Source organism: Sardina pilchardus, chromosome 5 (assembly GCF_963854185.1).
Source record: "Sardina pilchardus chromosome 5, fSarPil1.1, whole genome shotgun sequence".
In the NCBI taxonomy this organism is placed as follows: domain Eukaryota; kingdom Metazoa; phylum Chordata; class Actinopteri; order Clupeiformes; family Clupeidae; genus Sardina; species Sardina pilchardus.
The window spans coordinates 33,234,028-33,261,166 of record NC_084998.1 but is presented as its reverse complement, the minus strand read 5'-3'; the positions used below and the strand labels follow the sequence as shown (position 1 = coordinate 33,261,166).

General features: G+C 45.8%; 1 protein-coding gene across 2 annotated transcripts; it reads right to left on the bottom strand.

Moving 5' to 3' along the window:
• Positions 1-747: 747 nt before the first annotated feature.
• Positions 748-25,423, bottom strand: si:ch211-176g13.8 (F-BAR and double SH3 domains protein 2). Of its 2 annotated transcripts, XM_062537334.1 has the most exons (20): positions 25,205-25,423; positions 24,006-24,103; positions 22,961-23,006; positions 18,073-18,146; positions 17,595-17,739; positions 17,213-17,346; positions 16,154-16,208; positions 15,899-16,027; positions 15,302-15,424; positions 13,475-13,570; positions 9,642-9,758; positions 9,005-9,106; positions 7,994-8,146; positions 7,088-7,219; positions 6,754-6,837; positions 5,483-5,735; positions 4,082-4,302; positions 2,046-2,388; positions 1,547-1,614; positions 748-1,334 (listed from the first exon to the last, which is right to left on the bottom strand). In XM_062537334.1, the coding sequence occupies exons 1-20, from the start codon at positions 25,223-25,225 to the stop codon at positions 1,245-1,247; spliced, it is 2,484 nt and encodes an 827-aa protein (XP_062393318.1). In that variant the 5' UTR covers positions 25,226-25,423; the 3' UTR covers positions 748-1,244. The 2 variants fall into 2 exon arrangements, with proteins under 2 accessions (XP_062393318.1, XP_062393319.1); XM_062537335.1 differs by lacking the exons at positions 748-1,334; positions 1,547-1,614 and having other exon boundaries at positions 2,324-2,527.
• Positions 25,424-27,139: the final 1,716 nt, after the last annotated feature.

Below are 27,139 nucleotides of genomic sequence, written 5' to 3'. Positions count from 1 at the left end.
ACTAGACTTACAACATCTCCATAATTGAGGAGAAACAAAGCCACTAATACTGTAACGAATTGAGGATTAAAAGTGCTTAAGAGAACAGACTAAAGCATTTCCAAATTAAGCGTCTATTTCAGAAATTCCTAAACATCTCATCTTAATATAAACCAACAGTATTAAAAACAATTAATAAAACAAAAAAAAGCTGATAAACATGTGAGTCTTGCGTTTAGCTTAAATGTTAGTTAAAATATAGACACGTACACACTAAAGCATATTCTAAAACACACGCTCACACACACACACACACACACACACACACACGCACGCGCACGCACACACACACACACACACACACACACACACACACACACACACACACACACACACACACACACACACACACATACTGTATATGTATGTATATCTATGTATGTATGTATAAATCCATGAAATCATGAACTTTCTAATTGCCACATTTCCCTTCTCTTGCTGAGGTGTCGTTGAGGGTCCAGCCTCAAGCCTTTCCTGATCCTCCTCCTCCTAGTTCCAGCTCTTCAGCTGTGGAGACCGGGTCACTCACTGGTGGAGACCAGGCCAGTCACTGATGGCGGGCAGCTACCAGCTACTGGAATGTATGGAAAGTGTTCCTGCAACAAATCAGATCTAACACCGGTCATAAAGGTGCTCTCTAGAACGTCTCTTCCTTTTAGATCAGGTGCTATTAGTCCCAACGCGGATCCGGTCAGCCCCCCCCCCCCCCCCCCCCCTCATGTGTGCGTCCTGAACGGCTACTTGACGGAGTCCCCCACTGAGGGTCAAACAACAACAAAGGACAGAAATCAAGTCAGGAACGTAGGGAGACGTAGGGAGACTGGATCACAGGTTTAGGGGAGAGGTCACACACGAACACATACACACACACACACACATGCACGCACAAACACACACAAACACACTCACACACACACACACACGCACACACACGCACACACACACACACACACACACACACACACACACACACAGGCCCTGGTGTTGACTCCATTCCCCTCCTAATGCCTAGGAAGCTAGACTCCAGCAGCAGTGCCTGCCTGCATAGACCCAGAATGCCACTTCCCGGGGTGAGAGGGGCCAACGCCAGGCGTCAGGAAGGACCCATGTCAAGGGTCAGAGGTCAGGATCAACGGCGGGGTTAAGGGGTGACGACGGTGACTGTGATGGTGGCGCTTAAGGCAGGGTGGGGGTGCTGGCCATCCTCACACCAGCGTGACCTCCACCTCCTCTCTCTTCTGCACCTGGCCCTGGGCCTGCTGCTTAGGTGGAGGGGGCGGGGGGGCTGCTCGCACCTGTTCAGAGAGAGAGAGAGAGAGAGATGGAGAGAGAGGGACAGACAGACAAACAGACAGACACACAGGGAGAGAAAAAGAGAGACAGAGAGAGAGAGAGAGAAGAAAGGAAAAAAAGAACAGAGTAGTTCAGATCACACCCAGCTCCCACAGGTGACATCCCAGCACAGGTGAGTCAGCACACACAGAGGCGGAGCGGCGGCCTGTCTTACTGGTCTGAAGGTGCCGGCTACGCCCTCTGACGGGTATCTGGGTGGAGGGGTGGAGCCGTGAGAGTGGCCTGTGAGGGGAGAGACGGAGAGACGGAGAGAGCAACTTTGTCAACTTATCCAACAAACTATTAAGAATTCATTACTGTAAACAAATCAGTCATCCCAAACTGCAACTGTCACTGGTAGCCTAGCCAAGTTAACTTCCCACTCTTCTCAAACTGACTATTCAGACTTCATGACTATAGTCGTTTAAATGAATGAGCTTATTTAAGATGTGGGCTAAGCTATATGAAATGCCTGAATGTTCATGTGGTTGGTGCCTGTGTTTTTTTGTCTGTTGCCCATCTATGCTTTTATCTGCTGTTACTGTTTGGTTTGGTTGATGTAAAGCACATTGAATGAGCTCTCTGTGTGAAATGTGCTATATAAAGACACTTGACTTGACAACAGTTGCACCCCCTCACACATGGAGTGGGAGGACAGTGCCGCCATCTCTCACCGTGGCCGGAGGTCTTCATCGGGGGCGGCGGCGGGCGGTGGTAACCGTTAAGCGAGCTGGAGCTGGGCGGTGGAGGACATGGGGGTGTGGCCGGGGTCACAGGGGTGACGGGGGTGACGGGGGTGACGGGGGTGGTGGGGGTCGTCCCAGGAGTGGTGGGGGGGGCGCTGTAGGGGGACGGGGGAGCAGGAGGAGGAGGAGCCGGCGAGGCCAGCGGTGCTGCTGCTGGAGCTGGAGCTGGAGCTGGAGGCCCCTGGGGGCTGGGGAGGGGGCTGAGGGAGATGGGGCTGCTCTGGGCAGGCGGGGGGGACGCAGTCTGCGGGCTCTGGATGGACGGGGACACCTGAAGGGCAGGGTAGAGGGGGGGCAATTAACAAATAAGATTTGTAATTAGACAGCAGCCATGCATGTAGTTTGAAAATATAGCACACACTTCAAGACCTGAACATGATTTATGATCTACTTCCCATCTATTAATGTTGCTATGGGAGGGATTGATTATGATTAGATAGATTAGGGGGATTAGTAGATTAGGGTTAGATAGACAGAGAATGCACCAAATGAGGATGGTACTCATGTTTGAAATGCCAAATTCCATTTGCTGTTTGATCTACTTTCCATCTATACATGGTGCTGTTCAGTAACACTATTATTTAGATGCATTTTAGCACATTACAAGTTATGAGCTACATGCAACTTCACATACTCAGGTTGCTTTCACACTAGGTCCGTTTAACTGGACCGGACCCGAGTGCGGTTACTTCTACCGTAGTTGGTCTGTGTTCACATTACATATTTGTCTGCGCACCCGGGTCCGTTTGCATCATAAGAACCATGCTTCTAGACACGAGCTTCGAGAATTCTGTTTACAAATATCACTTAGCAGAAGGCAGTGCAATGGAGAAGACAAAGGTAAAGATTCTTTAGATTCTTCAGAACGTTTGCTTAGCAACCTGCTCCAGCGTTCTAGCGAACCGGACCCGGGTCCAGTCCCGGGTCCGCACCCGAGTTCGGTACGGTTGCGTTCACACTATCAAAAACAACCGAACCATCGGACCAAACGAACCCGGGTCCGGTCCAGAGGACCTAGTGTGAAAGCGCCCTCAATGTATCTTTAAAATGCTCATATTTTGTGATCATATTATTAGGTTAACCTTAAAGGTTATAATAGGGCAACAATACACTACAATACAACAATGCAACAATAAACTACACAAACACACACATAGCCTACGTCCAAGGAGGCGTGGAGGTGTTATGTGAATACATTTAAAACACACACACACGTGTATTAAAGTGTGTTTTGCCTTTTGCTTGCTCTAGAACACGGCACGTTGCAATGTTCCGGTCGTTAGAGAGCGCATTTCTTCCAGTTAAAACAACCAAGAGAACAAGAACAGGAGGAGGAATGTCTCCATCACACGTGCCTCCACACGCCCCTCAGCACTGAGCCAAGAGTTAGGCCTCGCTCACAGGCCGTGTGCTCTGAGATAACACACATTCATTACCAGCAGGCTTCTCCAAATACACAACTGACATCTGGAACAAAGCAGTGCGTTCATGCTGACGTGATGAGAGTAAGCTTGGGGAAAAACAGATCACTGTGTGGTATGTGTGTGCGTGTGTGTGTGTGTGTGTGTGTGTGTGTGTGTGTGTGTGTGTGTGTGTGAGTGAATGAATGTGAATCAGTGTGTTTAGTTTGTGTGTGTTTGTGTGATTGACAGTGAGAGTTTCTGTGCGTGAGGGTAACAATGTGTGTGTGTGTGTGTGTGTTTGTGTCTGTGTGTGTGTGTGTTTATGCAAATACAGATCTGTAAGTCTGTGCCTCAGATGTGTGTTTGTGTGTAAATCAGTGTTTTTTGTAAGTATGTTGAAGTGTGTGTGTGTGTGTGCTTGTGTGAATACAGACCTGTCAGGGAGCCACATCACCCCAGAAAGACCTGTCTTTATTCTCAAAGATGTGTGCACGTGTGTGTGCATGTGCGTATGCATGTGCATGTGCATATGTGTGTGTGTGTGTGTGTGCAGATACTGACCTGTAAGTCTGCGCTCCAGGGAGACCCGTCTCCGTTCTCGGCGGTGGTCAGGTCCTCCACTAGCACGGCGGGGAAGGCCCCCACGCGCCCGTTGAACTCGCCCTCCCAGAAGCCGTCGTCCTCGTTCCTGCTGAGGATGCGGATGATGGCGCCCTCGGGGAAGGACAGCTCGTCCTGCGTCTGGGCCTCGTAGTCGTACAGCGCCTTGGCAAAGGTCACCGCTATGGAGACATGGAGAGAGAGAGAGAGAGACAAAGGTCAAGAGAGAGAACGAGAGAGAGACAGAGAAAGAGAGAGAAAGAGAGCGAAAATAGAAGAAAGCTCAAGACAGTGTGAGAGAGAGAGACAAAGTTCCTCATGATGGGTGAACAACTTGGTTGACTGCTCTTATAGGCAAAAGGCATCACATTCCATTCCATAGAATGTCACTGCCCGTAGGCGTCAACTGTGTCTACATATAATACCACTAGATGGTAGTATTGGTCAGTACAAAGATGCTGTCAACATATTTTATTCATTTTAATGATAATTTTTAACTCATCTAACACTATTTTGAGTGTGTTTGTGTGTGTGTGTGTGTGTGTGTTTTTGAGAAAGAGAGCGAGTCTATGTATGTGTGTGTGACGGTGCATGTCTGTGTCTGTATTTGTGTGTGTATGTGAAAGAAAGAGTGTAGTTGTGCTGAGTTGTGTACGAGTGCTCAGTTTCCTTCCTTTATGCTGGTGTCTTGTTGGGCACAGTGTGCCCTCACAAATATCTCAGGTTTCTGGCGAACAGTTGCCGCAACGTTCGCTAAAAGGTCATATGTTCGCATCCAAATACAGTCATTAGCTTTCTGGCAAACAGTTGCAGTTAACTCTTGGCAATGTTCCATCAAATTTGCCGCAATGTCATAATTATGCAAATTAGGTTTGTCATCAGCAGATCACTGGAAGTTTGCTGTTATTAAGTGTGGTGGCAAATCACTAGTGACCACATTTGCCACTATGTTGGGCACGGTGTTGTATCTGTGTTTGTGTGTGTGTGTGTGTGTGTGTGTGTGTGTGGTTGTGTCGTAGGAGCTCAGCTGCTCCCCTACTGTGTGTGGGTGTGTGTGTGTGTGTGAGAGCTGCTGCGCTACCACTGGCGTCCCTGTTGGGCACGGTGTTGTGTGTGTGTGTGTACGTGTGTGTATGAGTGAGCTGCTGCCCTACCGCTGGCGTCCCCGATGGGCACGGTGTTGTGTGTGTGTGTGTGTGTGTGTGTGTGTGTGTGTGTGTGTGTGTGTGTGTGTGTGTGTATATGTGTGAGTGAGTGAGCTGCTACCCTACCACTGGCGTCCCCGTTGGGCACGGTGTTGTGTGTGTGTGTGTGTGTGTGTGTGTGTGTGTATGTGTGTGTGTGTGAGAGCTGCTGCCCTACCGCTGGCGTCCCCGTTGGGCACGGTGTTGGTGTTGGTGTTGGTGTTGGTGTTGGTGTTGGTATTGGCGGTGGCGGTGGTGTTGGTGGTGGTGTTGCTGGTGGCGTCCGGCTCCTGCTCGGTGGAGTTGCTGGAGGAGTGCGACCTGCTGTCCAGCGCGGCCAGGGACTGCAGCATGCTCATCAGGCTGTTGGACGAGGGCAGCTGCAGGTACTTCTCAGGTACGTAGCCCACCTGGCCTGCCCTGTTTTTGGCCTGGGCACACAGACACGTACATAAGCACATGGATGACAGGCAAGGCAAGGCACGGCAGTTCTATTTGTAGAGCGCATTTCTTACATCAAGGCATTCCAATGTGCTTCACAGAAGAATAAAAAACAGTACAATTGAAGAAAACATACATGAGGAAAACACATAACAAGTGCTGGATATAACACAACCTTCAATATGAAAGACCCTATTTTATATTGCATTTCTATTTAATGACGTTTTAACCAACTGGATGCCTTATTTGCAACCTATGTTTACTGATGAGAGATGCAGTTCAGATTGTGTGCTCCTTGGGTATGGACTGAGCCTGTGCCCTGTAGATTGTGTGCTCCTTGGGTATGGACTGAGCCTGTGCCCTGTAGATTGTGTGCTCCTTGGGTATGGACTGAGCCTGTGCCCTGTAGATTGTGTGCTCCTTGGGTATGGACTGAGCCTGTGCCCTGTAGATTGTGTGCTCCTTGGGTATGGACTGAGCCTGTGCCCTGTGGGTTTTCCTTTCAGCTCGCTCAACCAGTTGAGCTTCAGGAAACGGTTACATGATACAGGACTGAACTTGTGAGTGAAGACATCATGGTTAGAGAAGAAAATGTGTGTTTTAAAAGGTCGAGTTTATGTCCAACATACCTAACACACACTTGCCTTCCCTCACTTCCTTTCCTTCCTCTCTCCATTCTTTCCTTCCTCTCCTTCCTTCCTCCACCCTTTCCTTCCTCCCTCCTTCCCACCATATCCATATTCCTACACTTGACTAGTACTGAAACGTCTGCCCTCTCATCGCCTGGTAGAGGTATTCATTGCTTAAGGTGTCCTCTGCATTTGTGTAAATGGAGCAAAGTTGATGAGGTGTTGGTAGTGAACAGGTGTAAATGTAGCTAAGTTGATGAGGTGTTGGTGGTGAACAGGTGTAAATGTAGCTAAGTTGATGAGGTGTTGGTAGTGAACAGGTGTAAATGTAGCTAGTTGATGAGGTTTTTGGAGTTGATGTGGAGGTTTGTGGCGATACCTTGACCCAGTCTTCCATGTCCCCGTCATCAATGACCTCCAGCACCTCCTGCTCCTCAATGGTCAGCTCATCCGGCTGGGACGCCTGGTGGTGAGAGAGAGGGAATTACATCACACTTACTCAGACTTTGCAGTCACTATGCTGGCAAGACATGCTGACAACAATGGCTATACACAGCCATACACACACACACACACACACACACACACACACACACACACACACACACACACACACACACACACACACACACACACACACACACACACACACACACACACACACACACACACACACACACACACACACACACACACACACAGCTGATGTGTACCTTGTAAGAGTAGAGCACTTTGCAGGTGAGCGGGTAGCTCCTCAGGGTGCTGGAGGGGCTGGAGCTGCTGTCGTCTAACGCCTCAGTGTCCTCCGCATCCTCATCGTCCTCTCGCTCCGAATCAGCTGTGCCCTATTCACACACACACACACACACACACACACACACAAACAGACACACACACACACACACACACACACACACACACACACACACACACACACACACACACACACACACACACAAACAGACACACACACACACACACACACACACACATACACACACACACACACACACACACACACACACACACACACACACACACACACACACACACACACACACACACACACACACACACATGTGGGTAAAAGGAGACAACATCCTTACTGGAGGTCACACATCACTGACAAAACAGTTCCATTGGGAACGTGGTGCCAATTACTGCACATTTCAGGAAATGATCAGATAACAGGAGCAATTCACACTCAGTACTTTAAAGGAAGTGGGAAACTATTTAGTAACCTGTCAGAACTGAATTTTCTGATGTGGACATGGCCCAGTTACAGTATTCACAGCCCCCTTGTCCAAATAGCATGCTTTAGCAATCATCTTGGTACACTACTGCCACCTACTGGACTCCAGTGAAGCTAGAAACTCACTTGTTTGGTGTTGAAATAAGTTATCAGTAATAAATCAGTAACAACTGTTCCACACAATTCACTTCCATGATAATTCTTACTATGTACTTTTCTTCAGACTGTTTCTGTGTATGAAGGAGTGAGTTATTCTGATATTTTGAAACATGGATGTACAGTAATTGTCTTTCTAGGACAGTGGGAAGTCTCAGGGTCCAGGTAGTTAGCGTGCTGTCCACTGAGTGGTCAATCCTGAGTGACTTACGGAGAGTGATGCATCGTGGGTGTTGAGGGAGGCCCATCGCTCGTTCTCCAGCTCCTCCATCACCTGGTTCATGGCGCTCTTCAGCCAGGTATCCACAACGACGCCCACCTCCCTCAGCATGTTCAGACGGGCCTCAGCCTTCAGCTTTACCGTCTGCACACACACACACACACACCGTTACACATTTTTCTTTTTTTTTTTTTAGATTATTTTTTTGGGCTTTTTATGCCTTTTAATGGACAGGACAGTAGAGAGAATGACAGGAAGTGAGTGGGAGAGAGAGTCGGGGTGGGATCCGGAAAGGACCACGGGGCGGGAATCGAACCCGGGTCGCCGGCGTACGGTGCAGGTGCCCCAGCCAGTTGCGCCACTGCCGGGGCCTGTTACACATTTTTCACACACACACACACACACACACACACACACACACACACACACACACACACACACACACACACACACACACACACACACACACACACACACACACACACACACACACATACATGTTGTTCACACACACTCACAAAGTATTACACACACACACACGAGCACACAAGCACATGTTCTTCTCACACACACAAACACAAGTAAAACATCTGACAAAGATTAATAACTGCAACATTATGTCCAATGGGACATGGCAGAAATAAATGTACACTTGGAACACGTGCACTTTGTTTCACATAATCATGATTGTAGTCCTGTCTAGATAAGCTGCTAGAGCAGCATGAAGCAAAAGGCTATTGCCTGTCATAACCAGCAGAGGGCACTAGCCACCAAGAAGACTGAGGGACTCTTTCAAAGCCACATTGGCGGTAGGAGAAAACTAACCAACACATGGCAACCTCAAACAAATGAAAAGAAAATGCATAGATTCCTGAGAACTGGCCTGAGGCAGATAGACATGTAAAAAGACGTAAACAAAATAGATGTCAGTTGAAGGTAGCTGTCTGTGGTAAATGCAAATCTGGCAGAGAGTCACTGGCATGACGGGCAGGTCCCACACACCTCCGCTTTCCTGATGCTCTCTTTCGCCTCCTCCATCTTCAGCTCCAGCTCGTTGTTGCTCTGCTCGGTTGAAGGCGGCGCACTCTCACACTCAGCCAGAGTCTAGGAAAGGTATAAAACACACCTGATGAGCACTGGACAGAAGACACTGAGGGATTATCACTGGGCTTTCCTGATGGAAAAGGGAGTAGAATGAACTAGTATTTTATCATTGGAATTCAAATTCAGCGGTTTCATCAAATGGAATAATGGACAATGGTTTAGTCGAACAACAGTCTAGGCAACCTTCAAATGGCTGGCTCTAGGATATTAAACAGGTGTTAGAGATTAGAGTAATCTAGATTACAATACATTCAACTTTACTGTCATTGTGGAGAGTATGAAGAAAGTATGAAGATAAAAAAATGCAGTTTGCATCTAACCAGAAGTGCAAACAAGAAAAGTACAATTTTTGGAAAAACTGTTAGCGTTGGTAAAATGACATCCATTTTGATTATGGGTCATTTCATGGTCTTATGGTCCCTATATAACAGAAACGGCCTTCAAAACTAAAATGAAGTCTCTCTCTTTCTCCCCCCCCCCCTCTTTCTCTCTCTCCATGTGTGTGTGTGTGTGTGTGTGTGTGTGTGTGTCTCACCCGCTGGTTGTGGATGATGTTTTTGTGTTCTCTGGCCACACGAGTGGCCCACTTGCGCGCCTCCTTATTCAGACTGTGCTCTTCTGCCGTGCCCATCTCCTTCAGCAGGTGCCTGACCTACAGCGCACACACACACACACACACACACACACACACACACACACACAGAGGGGGGAAACAGAAATATAACACACTTTTTACACTAGCTAAACAGATTCTAAGTCTTCTCTATGACCTCCGTAAATCCTTACATTCAGTCTGAAAAAACAATAATCTATGCATCATGCATCAAAATTACTGATAGAGAATACAGTCATTTCCTGTGTATTAGCCGCACTGTGCATAAGCCGCAGGACAGTGTTTAGTATATAAGTTACAATAAACAAAACCATATTAATACCATATTAACTGCCCCCATGTATTAAACTCGTAGCTGAATCAATTTAGCAAAATCAATGTATAAGCCACAGCTAATAGATGGGGAAATACAATATGAAAGACGTGGTGAAACTGGCACATCCAACTATGGGGATGAAAAGAACCATTAAGGCAAAGACAAACAAGTTTGACATATTGATGCGGTTTGCAGAAGAGTGGTTATTCAATTAAAAACAAATACCCGATCCTCTCTGATGTTATGTGTAAGCCTGGTAAGTCAACGCCTAAGAAAGCAGGTACAAAATTACCGACTGAACAACACAGAGATTACTAGCGTCTATTTGTGGGCATGTGTATGTAAATATTGACAGACGAAATGGCATTTCATGAGGCCATTCTAGAACAGAAAGGCAGCATTGAGATGCTCTTGCTCTGGCTCGCTGCTTTGCTTTGGGTGTGCTGGCCTGAACAGAGAGGCCTTTCTGTGGCTGCGTCTCAGCATTAGCAGGATTATTAATGGAAAACACTTCACAAGACCACAACATCAACAGCATCCATTCCCCCGCCGTCACACACCAACTTTTGGCTTTTTTCGGAATGGAAAAGACGGAGAAGCAGGCATCTGTTCGACCTCTATGTTTACAACTTTGTTTATAACAAATAACAAGACAAAATACTAATCAAGTCAACGACAATATGCTGAAAAACATCCCACCTCATCTGCTCAGGAAAGCTGTGAGGTGTCTAGGTGTTTCACTGCGGTCTTGTATCATCTTCTTAAAATAGGCACTGGGCTGTGCTTCTAAATGGGTCTTAGAGTGCAGGAAGAGAGAGCCAGACCTATAAAACGCTGCGAGCCCAACGCTGCAGTCACTGGTCCAGGCTGCAGCTTCTCCTTCCGTCTCAGGTGGGGGGCGTTACATAACAGGTCAGTGGAATGCTGTCTGGAGGAGCATAGCTCAGAGGTGCTGTATGTGTGTGTGTGTGTGTGTGTGTGTGTGTGTGTGTGTGTGTGTGTGTGTGTGCGTGTGTTGATGCGTGTGTGGTGTGTGTGAGTGTGGGGTGGTCAGTCTGACAGAGTTCCTGTCTCAGCAGCGGTGTGGCAACAGAGGCTAGGTGGAGGGAGCCGGCGGGTGGCCAGGCGCACTGAGCATGCTCCAACTGAGGCCCCTCACAATGCCCTCTTTTCAGACAGGCCGACCCAGACCCAGGCTCCCCGTCTAACTCTCTCTCTCTCTCTCTCTCTCTCCCCCCCACCGCCCGTCTAACTCTCTCTCCCCCACCGCCCACCGCCCGTCTAACTCTCTCTCTCTCTCTCTCTCTCCCCCCACCGCCCAATCCAACTGTCTCTCTCTCTCTCTCTCTACACCGCCTAGTCTGCAGACATGCACGCTAACTCCTCTCTATCTCTCTCTCTCTCTCTCCCCCCAACACCCGGTGGACAGACACACACGCTAACACTTTCTAACCCCCTCCCTCCCTCCCTCGCCCTTTCATATTCTCTCTCTCGCTCTCTCTCCCCACTGCCCAGTTTGCAGCCATGCTTGCTTACTTCCTCTCTCTCATGCGCCTTCTCTCTCTCTCCTACTCTTCACCCTCCCTCTCTCTCTCTCTCTCTCTCTTTCTCCCCCACTCCCTCTCTCCCGCTCCTTTCCGGGCCCTTGCGTGTGCAGGCGGTGGGCAGGGAGCGCTGCATCACTAATGTTTTCATTGGGAACAGGCCGCCACTTGTTTTGACTTGTGAGGAAAAAACAAAAAAGAGAAAAAAAGAGGAAAAGACGCGCCTTCACGCTTGAACAAATTGCCCAGTGTCCTCCTCAGAGAAGCAGGCTTCTGCGGGAGCGCATGATGAAGAGTGGGCAGAGGAAGAGGAGGAAGAGGACGAAGACGCAGCACAGAGCACACAGATATTGAAATATCTGTATCTATGTGGACCAGTTCAGGATCACTAGACTGCTCTGCGAGGCTATTTGTCAGCCTGACTTCTGATGCTATTGTAATTAAGTTCCGTTTGTAACATATTCATCGCTACTAACTGTACTACTGTCACATGCCTGAAGTGGGACTGTATTAAAACTATGCTTCCGGTAGTTCCGGATCATTCCGGAACTACCGGAACACAAACATACACCTTGACCACATTTAGTTTCTATAGTAATGTGCTACCACAACTTACACAAAAGTTAGAGTAGCTGCGTCTCGATGTTGCTTGGCAACCATTCAGATAGAGGAAATATATTTCTTGGCGGAGGAATGATTATCTATGAACACATTGTTATATTTCTTGTTGCTGTGCCTTTGTTTCAAGAGATCTTGCCAGACAGTGTAGTAACCGTTTTAGCTAAGTGAGGTTTTAGGCACTCTACTTGCACAACACCCCTTATCAGTCTAAACTACAGCCTCTCTGGGCTTATTGCTTAGATTAGAGGTAGGTAAGTGATGTTTGCCATCCTAATGTTATGATGCATTACTATTTCTGACACATACGTTTTGTGATGATATACTATTTTTACTGTTTTAATTCTTATTAAATACTATTCTATGCATTGTAATCATTTAAAAACATACACATTTGTGTAAGCCACGGTTACACATACAGGGTGGAGTAAGCCAATATGTCAGTACATGTATGGACCCTCACATCCTGTCATGCCTCACTGCTCCCAGCCAATCACAGGCTGTTCCAAAGGAGAAGGTTCCACCCTCCCCTCTTGGTTCTCCTCAGTGTTAAAGGTCAACTGTTTGACAGTTTGAGGAGCTGCTGGATGCAAACCATGATTCATGACCATGAGTCCTCCCTGTGCTGGGGAGTATTCCAAGTACGTGTTTTAGTGATAAATCGGGGTAAGTTAAGTGGCAAACCTCCTACAACAAGAGCCCTACGGCATTGTTTTGTTAGGCGAATGAAACCATACAGCTCTTCTATTAGGAAGTTTATCACTTACTCCCAATCAACTTACCCTGGTTTGTCGCTAAACCAAGTACTTGGAATACCCCCCAGATCAACAGCTTAGCATCTACAGTTACACATTACCGGGTATGCTGCTACAGTCAAATAATCCTTTCATATATCCACTGCATAAATAAGACACCAGCCAAGGTCTCCCAAAACTGAGTAGAAATTAGCCTCTTCCTGAATGTGAGTAGGCCACATCAACGATGGGTGACACTGAACACCCCATCCCTTGCTCAGTTCTTACTGAATGCTAACTGAAGAGCATAGGCTACGCTTAGCGCTCTATGATCTTTGATGCTAATTGTTCTGTCCACATCAGCATCTGCTGCTGTTCACATCACACGTGGAGAGGAACAACTAGAGGAGAGCAAAGCCATCAATGATGGACCATTGCAGGGTCTCGGGGGCAGGGAGAGGGGGAACTGGAGACTTTTAGAAAGTCTGGAGAGAAAAATCAGTGGCTGTGTGTGTGTGTGTGTGTGTGTGTGTGTGTGCTTACCGAGTCACTTTCACAGGGCTGAAACTGAAGGGGTGGGGCTTTCTGAAATGTGGTGTTCTCCTGGATAAAGAGTGTTTGATGGTAGTCCTGCATCACCTGGGACATAGAACGAACACACACACACACACACACACACACACACACACACACACACACACACACACACACACACACACACACACACACACACACACACACACACACACACACACACACACACACACACACACACACACACACACACACACACACACACAACAAAACCATCAGCACACAGACACACACTTTTAGATACATATTTAAAATAAAACCAAGAGTAATAAAAGTTGTTCCAGAAAATAGCCCTTAAATGTGATCTACAGTATGAGCTTGGGTGCTCTCTAGTCTTTTGTGTGTTGTTGTGGTCAGCTAGGAAAGCTTAGTAAACACAAGCAACAGACACCACAACACTCTGACATTTCTAAAGAGGGCAAACAGCACGAGGGCTTGGCTGTAAAAGGACCCACAGTGTGTGTGTGTGTTTGTGTGTTCGTGTGTGTGTGTGTGTGTGTGTGTGTGTGTGTGTGTGTGTGTGTGTGTGTGTGTGTGTGTGTGTGTGTGTGTGTGTGTGTGTGTGTGTGTGTGCGCATGCATGCGTCAGTGTGTTATAGAGGAAGGGAGAGAGTGAGTGAGAGAGAGAGAAAAAGAGAAATAGAGATGATGATTTATGCAGAGAGAGAGAGAGAGAGAGAGAGAGAGAGAGAGTGTATGTGTGTGTGTGTGCAACATGACTGTGAGTATGTACGTGTGTGAGTGTACGTGCGTGCGTGCGTGTGTGTGTGCGTGTGTGTAGACATCTGACTCGTTGTGAAACACATGACATGTAAAACCGCGGATAGGGGTCCGCTGAACCGAGTGGAAACTAGCGGTAACGGTCATCGTGTTACACAGACGTAACACGAGCTCCCCCTCCGCAGCACGCTGACCAGCCTGCCCGCCCTCACCCGCCACCCACACCGGGCACAGGCCACTGAGAGGAGGAGACGCCTGCTAGAGTGCCCCATTGCCCACAGAGGGCACAGCTCTTGGTGGAAATGTGGGTGCTAGAGGACGACGGATGTCCTGGGTCCAGACAGTAAAGTCTTACCATATATTCTTTATACCTGTACAATTAACACAGGTGATAACACTTTTCATTTTCTGATCTACCTGGCTGCTATTTAGAAGGAGCTCGTTTACTAAATGGTTGAATCAAATACTTAGCAGGACTAACTTTCTGAACCCGCAATGTCTCTGGGTAGCTTTCTTTGTCATGTTGTTGGCTGATGTTGCACTTTCCCAATGTAATCAGTTGTGTTATTGCTTTATCTGGAGAACCTATAGCAAATTGTCATCTCTTGATAAATTGTCACGATCACATAATCAGAAGATGTAGAACTGGTCGTGTGATTGCCGGGCAACATTGCCCACAAAGTTGCCCCGTGTGTTATCCACTATGGACTGGACCTCGGTGGGTATCGATGCAATACAGTAATTTCCTGCGTATTAGCCGCATTGTGTATAAGCCGAAGGACAGTGTTTTATGCAAGTTAAAAGAAACAAAACCATGTCAATACCATATTAACTACCCCCATGTATTATTCTCATAGCTGAAGAAATTTAGCAAAATCAATGTCAATCATAGTTGGGAAACTACGTACTGATAAATCCCGACATGACAAATAACAGGAAGAACTTGTCTTCAGCAGTGACTAATAGTATAGATCCCATTATCAATCTGTCAAAAAACAATTTCTTTCAAAAAAGCACTGAATGTTTATCTTGCGACAATGATGGAGGGCAGCCCACCTGGTTGGACTTCTCCAGAAGGGAGCTGAAGGTGTTGTGAACGGCCTGCGAGGCGCTGAGCTCCGTCTGGCAGAGGGAAAGCAGATAGCTCTTGACGTGGTCGTGGATGCTGCCGTCCAGAACCTGAGAGGAACAACAAGAGAAAGATAAGGAACCGATCAAGGAACGCACTCAGGGACTCGGTTCTCATTTTGTCCAGTAATATAATATGTCATCATTTGGTAAAGAGTTGTCAAAGCAAACTACTCTTGAGCATCTCAACATGCTTTGGTCTCCCTCGGTCAATCGTAATGTTTTGATACGTATCAGCATAACACAACGTCACATACAATCTCAATGCAAATACAAAATGTAAAGCATTTAAAGCTACAATTTGTAGATGCAACCTTTTCCAATTATATTCAGTGCATGTAAATTGAACTGATGAACCTTGTGACTGTGACTGAATTTTTTAATTTCTAATCATCTCTGCTAAAGCATGTAGCTGTTGTTTCCACATCTTAACAATGTGCACGCATTGTTCATTTGAATGTCCCGTGAGTGAGTTGTGTTCATGTTGAGTGTTTGTGTGAAGTCTGTCCATCTCTGCAGACTCACGTTGATGCAGTTGATGAGGTCAGTTTCATAGTAGCGATCCTGATGGGCGTTTGTAGCCGCCAGCATAAGCAAGTAGTCATTCCTAGCATGGGCGGCACTGGAGTTACACTCATTCCTCTTGGCTTTCAACTGCAAAGCAATAAAGATCATTAATACAAAAACAAGGCCCTGAAGAAAAAGAAACGTGATTGTTATCGATGGTGCATTTGGTCAGAACTGAGCAGTGATTTATAGATTAGCAGGTGAAGAACTCACCTTTACACTGGCCCGCTTTAAACTAGATCTGGACTGGAAAAGGCTGAGCTTAGACCTAAAGGAGAAAATAGAGAGATGGAGGGAGAAAGACAAAAAAAGATAGAGAGAGACAGAGAGAGACAGAGAGATGAGGAGTTTTTCCTAACATGATCCAACATGCACATGCCTTACAGTCTGAAGTCTGACAAAAACAGAAGTTGTATAAGTGCAGGTATGTACCCATGGCAAGATTAAATCACTTTAAATGAGGTGGAGGACCACGTGTCTGGAGCAATGCACCATGGGAACTGATCTCTGCATTTCATTATTGTGGTTGTTTTCATCACTCTGCTTAGCTGTAGGAATCTACATGATAAGAGCCAGCTCAATAATAGGGCCCTCCCCGCCATGCAAGTCTACAAACCAACACAACCCCCTCCTCTCCCCTTCCCTCCCCCTCCCCCCGTCTGAAATGCCCTTTCCTGGACAGAAGGTGCGACTTCCTCAAGGTCCGACAGATCAATCACCCCAGGTCTCCCCAAAAGCAACCCCCCCTCCCCCATCCCCACCCGGCTGCTCTGTCTGCTCACCCCCCCCCTCGCCCCCTCCTGCCGGGCCCCCTAAAGTGGCAGTTCGAGTGGGAGTGAGAAAGGAGGTGTGGGGGCCAGTGACACTGGTCTCCCAAATTCTGCACCGGGGCTGTAAAAGCAGTCGGCCGCAGGAGCATAATATTTTGGTGAGTGCGTCCTGCAGGGAGATCCATTAAGATGCCAGGGGAGCCCAAACACTGGCAGGCCCACTCCATCATCTCAATTAGCCCCTGTGCTGACACTGGCCTGGCTCAACCAGGACTGAGCTGGTGTAGTGCGTCTGCCATCGTTGTCAGCACACACGCATACCAGCGGAGAGTGGTGAACTATAGCTATTCCAACAAGTCAAACAAACGGTCCGAATGCAAAACTATCACTTTTTGTTGGGTTTTATTTTTGCCGTGTTATAGTCCCTCATGGGAGGGGGGCAACACTTGATCAGTCCCTTTTGGCCCTCCCGCGTGCCAGGGCTGGCGGTGAGAGGACTTACCTGGCCTCCATGTCAGCCTTCTCCCTCACGGCCTGGGCCATCTGCTCCGTCTCCTGGTACTTCTTCCTGGTCTTGGTCAGGTCTTTCACTGTGTCCTGCAGCTCCGCCTGGATACGGCTCAGCTGCTCCACACACTGCCCCCAAAACACACAGGGGTTTCATATTTTATACTGTATATAGTGTATATATATATATATGCACACACACACACACACACACACACACACACAAAAGGGTCACCCACTCTGGTACGAAGGAGCATGCAAAGTGCGTTGCTCAATAGAGAAAAATGAATGTACCAGTGTGCAGTGGTGACCCTTTCTTGTCTACAAATTGTGACTAGGTTTGATGTGACTTGTGCTTTGGGCTCTGGCGTTCTCACCCTCTTCAGCTGCTGCTCCTTGTGAAGTCTGAAGGTCTTGATGGGGTCACACACGTGACTCCTGTAGCTATCACAGTCGTTGAGGCGACTCTGGGTCACCTGGACCATGCCCTCCAGGTAGGCCTTCCACACCGTGCAGATATGCCTGCGACACACAGCACAGCACAGCACAGCAGAGCACAGCGGTCATTATCATCACTATATCGTTCAAAGATGAATGATTGGAAAGGCACTATACAGTATAGTGTTGCTACACATTTCAAAAGGACTGACTAAGTGCATGGTTTCCTGAAGGCCACTACAGTAATTCATGCAGTTATCACTGGAATCTGAAACAATAACCTATTCTATTTTTATTTACATCATCTCCAAGTACAACTTTAGCGTTGGCTTGTTTCAAGTTCAATGAATGAAAGCATCTGTAATAAATATTTCATAAAATAATGTGTGTGTGTGTGTGTGTGTGTGTTTATCTCACCGGTGCTCTTTATTCTCTGACTGTACAGCAGGCCAATCCCTCTTCAGATACTGTGAGGCCAGTTTATGCAGAGCCTGGAGTAAAAATAAATACAAAAATAAACACATGGAAATCGACAACATTTAGCTAGGCAATAAAAAACCTGTGCCTAATGCTTGCTAGATGTTGTTTTCATGTCCCTGGGCTCTTTGAACTGAACGTTTCCCATAACATTTCATCTGGATGCACTTGTAGCCTAACGGGCTTACATAAAGCACTTAGGTATGTTCGGTGCTGGGCAGCAGTGGGGTGCCTTGTGTGGTCAGTAATAATCTTGACCACTAAGAGCTAAGTGTGCGTTAGCTTAGCTCGCTCTGTCCATACCTACAACTGAGTCTGGAGTGCTTAAACAACATCAGTGTTCAAAGACAGAGGGAGGAAAACTAAATGAAGTAGCATTCAGGTTGTTTTCTGCATTCGTGCTGTTCGTGCAGAAGCAGCTGTGATGTCAACTGCAGCTGCGTCACCTGAGAAACAATGACTTTGGCGTGCTGAGCAGATTCTATACGTGACAAACAAAAACAATTGAATACAAGTTTCCTATGATTAATAATAAGAGGGATTGGAGGTCAACTTTTGGTGTAAAACTGCAGAACTCAACTCAACTGTAGAACTCAATTCAATCAACTAATATTGATGACAATAACATCAACAAAACAATCCATCCAAAGTCATGTTGGCCACTGAGAAAGTTTCCCTTGACACTCTTGTGTGTACCTGTAATAAGCTCAGATGCGCTCAACTTTACAATGAGCATGTTTACAGGCACACCAAAAAAACGATTACTGGCAATAATTGGGTAACTGGAGTAAACCGTTTAAGGTGTTTACATGTCTCGAAGAAATCAGAATATTGAAAGAAACCTAGGTGTGTTCAACAGATTTTTCATAAACCGCTAACTGCACTAAACCAATAATGAATAACGGCTTATTTTGTTCACATGAGCACTTGAATATCAGACATGTAAGCCGACAACATATTTCTTCATATTTGCTTCGTAGCATCAACACGGACTGAGTGGACAGCAAATGTGACCCTAAGCCTTAATGATGTAGCAGAGAGAGGAATGCACACACACTAGCGCCTCATCCGTGCCTGTGTGTGTGTGTGTGTGTGTGTGTCCAGAGGGATGCAACCATGACAGTGCATTCCTGGTCCGAATACAGAGTGCTGGGCTCGGCGGCCCTGACACACTTCCAGCGCATCAGAGGCTCTCGGCCAACCAACGGACGCCGTCAAAGCACCACGGCAACAAACCACCATTGTTCGGGGCCGCGGTGGGCCGCTGCGCTGGCATGGTTGGCAAGGCTGCAGACGCAGCTCTCTTGGCACAGCGGCCACTGGCACGGGGAGGAGAGGAGAGGAGGCGGGGGGCGGGGTGGGGGGTGGCAGAAGAGGGTCTTTCAGATGGCTGAACACATGGGTGGGCGCAGGTGCAGATCTTTGGGGGACACGTCCCACGGGAGACAGTGGCGCTCCTTTTCTCCGCAGTGGGGACCGCACTGACCCAACGGTTGTGTCGCTCGGACACCTGGGCAAGAAGCGGGGGGGGGGGGGGGGGGCAGGGGGCAGAGAGGCAAGGGGGGGGGGGTGTCAGGGGGGCGGAGGGGTGAAGAGGGGACACAGCACTGTTTCCAGGTCACATGACGCCAACTGGGCCAATGGGAAACCTGAGTCCCTTTTTCAGGGGATGCACCGGTATGTCCCCTTGTATGGACACAAAGCTCGCCAAAGCAGGGCACTGCCCAACACTTTGAATCCAGTGTCATATCTTAAGATCAACCTACTATAATATCCAAAACAAAGTGGCTCTGTGCTTAGCCATGGTCTCCATGCTACTAACGTCGAAAGTCAAAACTCTTCAAAGCGGCGCAGATCATGTGTACTTTGGTTGGGTGTCAAAAGACAGAACACAGGAAGTATGTGACTCACAGGTATAGTGGGAATAAAACAAAGAATGACAATCATGCACATAAAATGTTAAGAATAAAACAAGACACTGATCCAGGAATACATTTTTTCATCCAAAGTAGTACAAATGCATTACTACTCATTTCAAGTGGTGTTTAGCATCTGTATTGAGTGTACCACAGTGTGGACCCTTCTAAAACTTCAGTTTTTCAAGCATCACTACATTACTACACCACTATGACTATACCACCACAGTAATTCTGAAATGACGTATTCTAACCTGGTTGAAGTACTTTGTAATATAAAATGATTTATATCATTTTGTGAAATGTTGAACAATTACAAATACTGAAGTTTTTCAGTTATTCTTGAAAGTACAAGACAGTTTGCTGCGCAATAAAGATTTTTTTTTTCTATGAGACACTTCATCAGAGTCACACACAATTTCATAGGCACCAGACAAAGCTGTTTGCTCTTGCAGAGCAATAAAACAATTTCCTGCTTCTACTTTATGGTCCGTTCAAAGAGCACTGTACAACAGATGAGTGACAATGTTGCCATGACGTCATTAATATAGTACCTGCACAGGAATAATTACTAAAAGTTTCCCTTACAAAGGTTTCAGGAAACAGCAGCAATATCATTACTTTTTATCATGTATTACTATGAGTAATTAGGTGAGTGTGGATCAGATGGTATGTACAGTGGAACAATCTATGGACAGTGCAGAATGACAAGGCTGTGTGAGGAAACATCTGCCACCCAAACACACACAAATATGGGTCATGGGCACCAGGGGTCAACAGCAGGAAGTGTCTATCCAGTATTCCAGGGCCCCTGAGGAGGTCAGTCCCATTTCATATGCTTCATTCCTATAGCGTGTCTAAGCTCAACACTGGACACCTTTCTGTGCTTTTCAGACACTGTCCTTCTTTGTGTTATATTATGCAAAGTCCTCTGCAGACCAGACCAAACAATCCATGCCAAAGATACTAATCATTCAGTGGGGAAAAAAACAAACAGATATCATTATCAGGATGAGATAACACATTAACAGAAGAAAGTTCCACCTACAGAGAACATAATTGCTGATAGCTGCTTCTAATTCTCACATCAATCAGAAGAGAAAGGAACGACAAATTAGGAACCATTCAAATAGTAGCATCTTTAGCATCAAATAAAAACATAACTGAAGGATAATGTGTCTCAGCAGCAGTGGTATAGTCTACGACGTGATACACAGGACTGTGCAGTATGCCCACTTAAAAGCATTCACCATCTCAGCATATCCACTTACAATAGTTAAGGATATGTATGAACATGGGGTTGATCACACACAGTATACCCACTACAGCTAACTACTACATCACAGTATATCCACTACAGCTAACTAGACAGCACCACTGCTCAGCAGGTTCAGATATCTGGAACTGAGGTTGAAGCAGAAAGGTGTACTGTATGTACAGTATGCTTGATGCAGCCCATGCAGTGCTGGCATCATGGCTTTATAGAGCACTTTTCCCCATGGACACTCACGGCAGATGAATCTATTCATCAGTCATCTCTGGGAACAACAGCTGTGGCCCTCTGGAGCTCTGCGAGCCCCTTTCATGGCATCACACTGAGCGTGTTCACATACACACACAGGTTTTTGTAGTTATCGGATAATAATAGGCAAGATATTTAAGGTGTCTCAACTGTACACATGACCCAACTGTACTCAGTCTACCCTACTCCATATGGTTGGTATCATAACTGAAGCCATCTCCCTCAAGATACGACACCCTGACCTTCAACCTCCCTTCTACATGCTGGGTCAATGACTTTCGAAGGCAGGAGCAATGTGAGCTCAGCCCAAAGTGAAAACACCAGAACAAACCTGAAACCAGATATGGTCAATTCGCTGAATTCGGGAAGGACTTCACCAATTTCTGGTTTAGCACCAAAAAGCACTCACTGCACAGACTCTTGCTCCAGTGTTGCCAATATGGCCGTGGCAATGTTGGCTTCACTCATTCAGAACAGAGGCTACAGTAGGTGCCCTAGATGACACCATGGAGGCATGGAGGAGCAGTGGCAACACCACCACCTGACACCTGCACAGCGGATAAAAGCGTCTGCTAAAGACTAGTCAACTTTAACTTTGACCATGCTGTTTATGCGTTCTATGGTCACTGGTCTGGATCATCACAACAGCACCAGCATGGAGGGATTGCACGGAGTCCCTGTGAAGACCACATCCAGCACAGCAGCAGACAAGAGCCACATCATCTCAGGACATCATCTCCCAGGCATAGGGACCATGACTGGACAGACCATGTGCTAGCCGTAGAGTAAATATTTGGCTTGAATTTCCCCAAACACAAACAAGATTGTTGTGCCATTTGCAAGGATATATCACCCTCCACCCTCCACCAATCCCAACATCATGATGCCCTAATATTGCAATCATGTCAGTGTTAAATTAACACAATGAAGGAGTTCCTCTTGTTGTCCGTTTGCAACATACTGGCTTCCCATGAAACACTTAGGGGTCACCCAAGTCTTGATGATAACACTAAGGGGGTACCCAAATCTTTTGAAATTGTCATGCACCCATGACAGCAATGTTATGGATGCACAATGCACAGGGTGGTCCGGATACACAACAACAACAACAACAACAATGCCAGGGATTCCTCTGTATTCAAGGTCAGTGTAGCATCAAAATGAATTTGAAGGTGTTGTTTTAGTGTAAATGAATTGCATTGTGTTTCCCCCCTTAACTGGGTTTAGAACCACAGCTGAAAAGGTATCTGATGGTCAATATACTCCACCACAATAGCATATACTTTTGAATGCAATTATACACACTGTAGCTCTGCTTAGAAAAAGGGGAAACCAGCCAAACAAGCTCATCAAAGCCAATGCAATATCAATGTGAAATCAGTGCACCAACCTGAGCGTGGTCCTTCTCTAAAACGGCCTTTTTCTGACTGTAAGTCCTATGGAAAGCAAGGAGAACAGGGAAGTTATGTATTCAGATATCGCAGAGAAAGCACTTTTAGCTGTACCGATATGTCAGGTGGCATACCATCTGATGGCAGATATGCAGCTCCAGCAGTAACTGTCACATACTACTACGATACTACAGCAATAACATTGACATACTATTAGGATACTACAGTATCTACAGAATATAACATTTGCCATTTTACTATATGACTGAAAAACAAAAGCAACAACTACCGTAATTTCCCACGGCTTATACATTCATTTTGCAAAATTTCTTCAGCTATGAAGTTAATACATGGGGGCAGTTAATGCTGTATTGTGGTTTTGTTTCCTTTTAACTTGCAGAAAACAATGTCCTGCTACTTATACACAATGCAGCTAATACACAGGAAATGACTGTACAATATTAGTAGCCTAATGCCAGAGTAGCCTTCACTACAGCATGAAATATGCAGGAAACATTCAGTGACGAGACCAGACACTGTCTTCACATGGCAATCTCAGTCAGGCCCGTCCTTACGTAGAGATAAAACACATTTCCCAAATTATCAATGGAGAAGACTTGAACTGATGCAATGAGGAACTAAAGTGTAATAGATCCATAACATTGTTGTTGTTCCCAAAAATGTCTAATTAAGAACATCACACACATGTGCTATTAATGTGCGATTAAGCAAAATTTTACATAATATGCTAATATAGCATTTGAATCAATCATAGCATTTAACACAAGTAATATGCACCTCTACAGTCATTGCATGTTACTATCCCTAACTTTGGGTAAAAAGTGTTGTACCTACACATTAATAACGTATCAAGGACATAATGTCTGAGTAGCCATACACCTAATCGAAAAAAGTAGCTTATCTATCCAAGTTTACTTTTGCAACAACACAAAAAGGGTTTCTGGTCTAATAGCAAGTCCGCTTGGAGTGTCGGAGAAGATGCTTTAAAACGCAATCATCCACTGTTAATGGTGGTTTGTTTACCTGAGGTCCTCCAGTAAGTCACAGTCGGCCTGATGCTTGATATGCAGTCGACTCAGCTGCTCTGTGTGTGTGTGCTTGAGTTCCTGCGTGACTTTCACCTACAGGGTGGTGGTAGGGAGACAGACAAGGACCAATGATATGTTTGAGCTTATGTATTTAGCAGATAGACCTATTTATATACCCACCAAAGAGTCACTTCTAGTACAGTACAGAGGAGGTATAAGTTCTCTCTCTCTGTCTCTGTCTCTGTCTCTCTCTCTCTCTCTCTCTCTCACACACACACACACACACACACACACACACACACACACACACACACACACACACACACACACACACACACACACACACACACACACACACACACACACACACAATAAATTATCCTTCCTACATGGCTGATCAGAAAACTACTCTGTGAGGTCTACATGGCAAGTGCCACCTCAGAGATCAAGTTATGAGGGCTGTTTTTCTTTTTTTCTAAAGCAAAGGGCATTATTTGTAAATGCTGCAATACTTTAAAAGACAGCAATAGGCCTATTTTAAAATAGTTTGAATAGTGTTAAAAGAGCCTGTCTTTTTCTAAAACAGTCTACGTAGCCCAACATGTAGGCTATTTGGATCAATGTAAAGTAGATAGACTACAAATAGGCCCTATGGCATGTTCTGCTATGTATCCGATACTAAAGACTAAACACTAAATGACTTTCAGAGGCTAGGCTACCGTGAGTTTGATGAAGTGGCGTTATAATAAGGTAATTCAGTAATAATCAAGAGCACCAGCAAAGTAACTTAATGCCTCTTATATTAGGCTACATCCTAAATAAAATCCAAACGAAATATGCCCAATGTTTTTTTAGTTAAAGTGAGGCTGAGCAGGCGATTCGTTATTCAGCAAACCATTTACTGCCAAAAATATCCAACACGTCAGTTGAACTGCTAACATTTCCCCTATGCCTCTCAGCTAAACTGTCTGCCAACCAACTATAGCAAATTATAAGCTACCGAACAATGCCCAAGACGAGTTAAACTGAGTCAAATCTTTAGAGAACTGCTTGCATGCTTGTAGAAAATGCTATTTTCAACATAACAAAAACTTAAAAACAAACTTTGCCGAATGTGTTACAAAGATAATCGACGAGAGGTTTTGCAACATTGTTGTAGTTGGTGCATCCAAGTGGTTACAAGGGAAAACTCACCTTTCTCGGAGGAGGCTGCATTTTGAAACTTTTGCTTGCTGTATTCCCGTAAACAACAACACAAGATCCAGATCCTTTGCAGTTCTGATAGATTCCCAAGTTTCGTCTCACAAAAGGGAACACACGTTTGTAGAAACACTGATCAGGCGGCCATGTCGATCTGTGCACAGACGCCTTCGTTTAGGCACTGCTGAGAACTGCAGCCTGAGGGGAACATAATAGCAAACTTTGCAATGGAAATTGAGCGGGGTTTCCGGTAGAGGGGTACGTCCGTGGCGGACGACGGACAAATTACGCAGGACTCCATAGGAGTCAGTGGGATTCTCTGGAGCATCGGTTGGAAGAAGACCGCCCTCTCGCGGTCAGTAAAGACAACTAGGCCTATACTTTACCGTTACTTTTTTTTCTTTTCTTTTAATTTTCTTTAACATTTCTAAACAGAAGTCAATAGACAATTCATTATGTGACCCGGTCCGTGTAACGCTTTTCAGTTCAGTTTTCTATCCAAAACTTAAAAATCGGAAGTTGGAAAATGTATTTCGATTTCCATTCCCTGATCAGTGGCTGCGCGTAGAAAACGCAGGCGACTCGTTCCGTTTCCGTGGGCTTTAGATGGGCGAATGTTTAGTGTCTCAGCACATGTGCTGTACAGTATGCACATTTTGGCTGGTAGTTTTAAATGTGTGTGTGTGTGTGTGTGTGTGTGTGTGTGTGTGTGTGTGTGTGTGTGTGTGTGTGTGTGTGTGTGTTTGTCAGAGTATGACTGTGTGTGGGATGTCTGTTAGTAAAAGGTGTGGATGTACTGTATTATACTGTCTGTATGTATTGGTGTATGAGTGTTGGTGTGTCTAATATAAATAAGTGGCACTGGTAAGCTATGAACATGAATTATGTTGATTTAAAAACTGTGATGTGCGAAAGAAAATCCCAAATAAATATAATTATAAAAAAAATAAATGTCTTTCTTCTTCACTTGATCAGGCCACAGCAACCACCACCAACTAATTCTCACATTGTCACTCACACTGAGTGTTTCAATAGAGCAAGGAAACAAAGCTGTGGAAAATGAAAGGGACCGTGTTGTGTGCAAAATTGTGTGCAACATTACCTGATGTCCTGTTTGCGAACAATCTGCGAACAACCTGCGAACACCCAGAATACCTCTGGACCTACTTCCACCTGCTGAAGTTGTGGCAGCACATGACATCCCTGAGGGCAGGCACCTGACCCAACCCACGGACATTGGGCATGACCTTCTGTATGCTTCTTAGTTCAAAAATTGTGTCTTTGAAAAATGTAATAGATTCTGATTCGGGTTCTGATTTTGGAAATGTGAGGGGGGTCACTATTTCCCTGGGTTTCAGTTCATGTCGGGTGGTGTTGCAACTGCTTGACAAGTGGCGTAACATCTGCACCACAGATGAGATCAAGTTGTTAGAAGATTACTGTATACAGGGGTGCCCTGATGAGCTTGATTTCTTTCCCCAACTTGTGCTTTCACCCATTTTGGGAGAAAGTTCATGTCTACTCTCTTCGACTTCACTTTTTTTTATGTTGTCACTGGGACATCATCATGCATGTGTAAAGTGTTTAACAAAAAATACTTGAAGAGTGAGGATGACACACCGTGGCACAGTGCTCAATGGTGTTTTAAGCCCTGTAGCACCGCATTATGTAATAACACCGCATTATGTAATAATGTAATAAATGTGCACGACATTATGTAATAATTGCCGCATTCTGTAATAATCTGCCGCATTATGTAATACACCTCTTGAACGCAATATGTAATACATTTTGCTGCATTATGTAATAAGTTATTACATATTGCGGTTGTTACTACATAATGCGGGTGTTGCATTTTATTTTTTTGCCAAATGTAACAATTGGTGCATTATGTAATAACCAACCGAAATTGACATTTTCATTGATTGA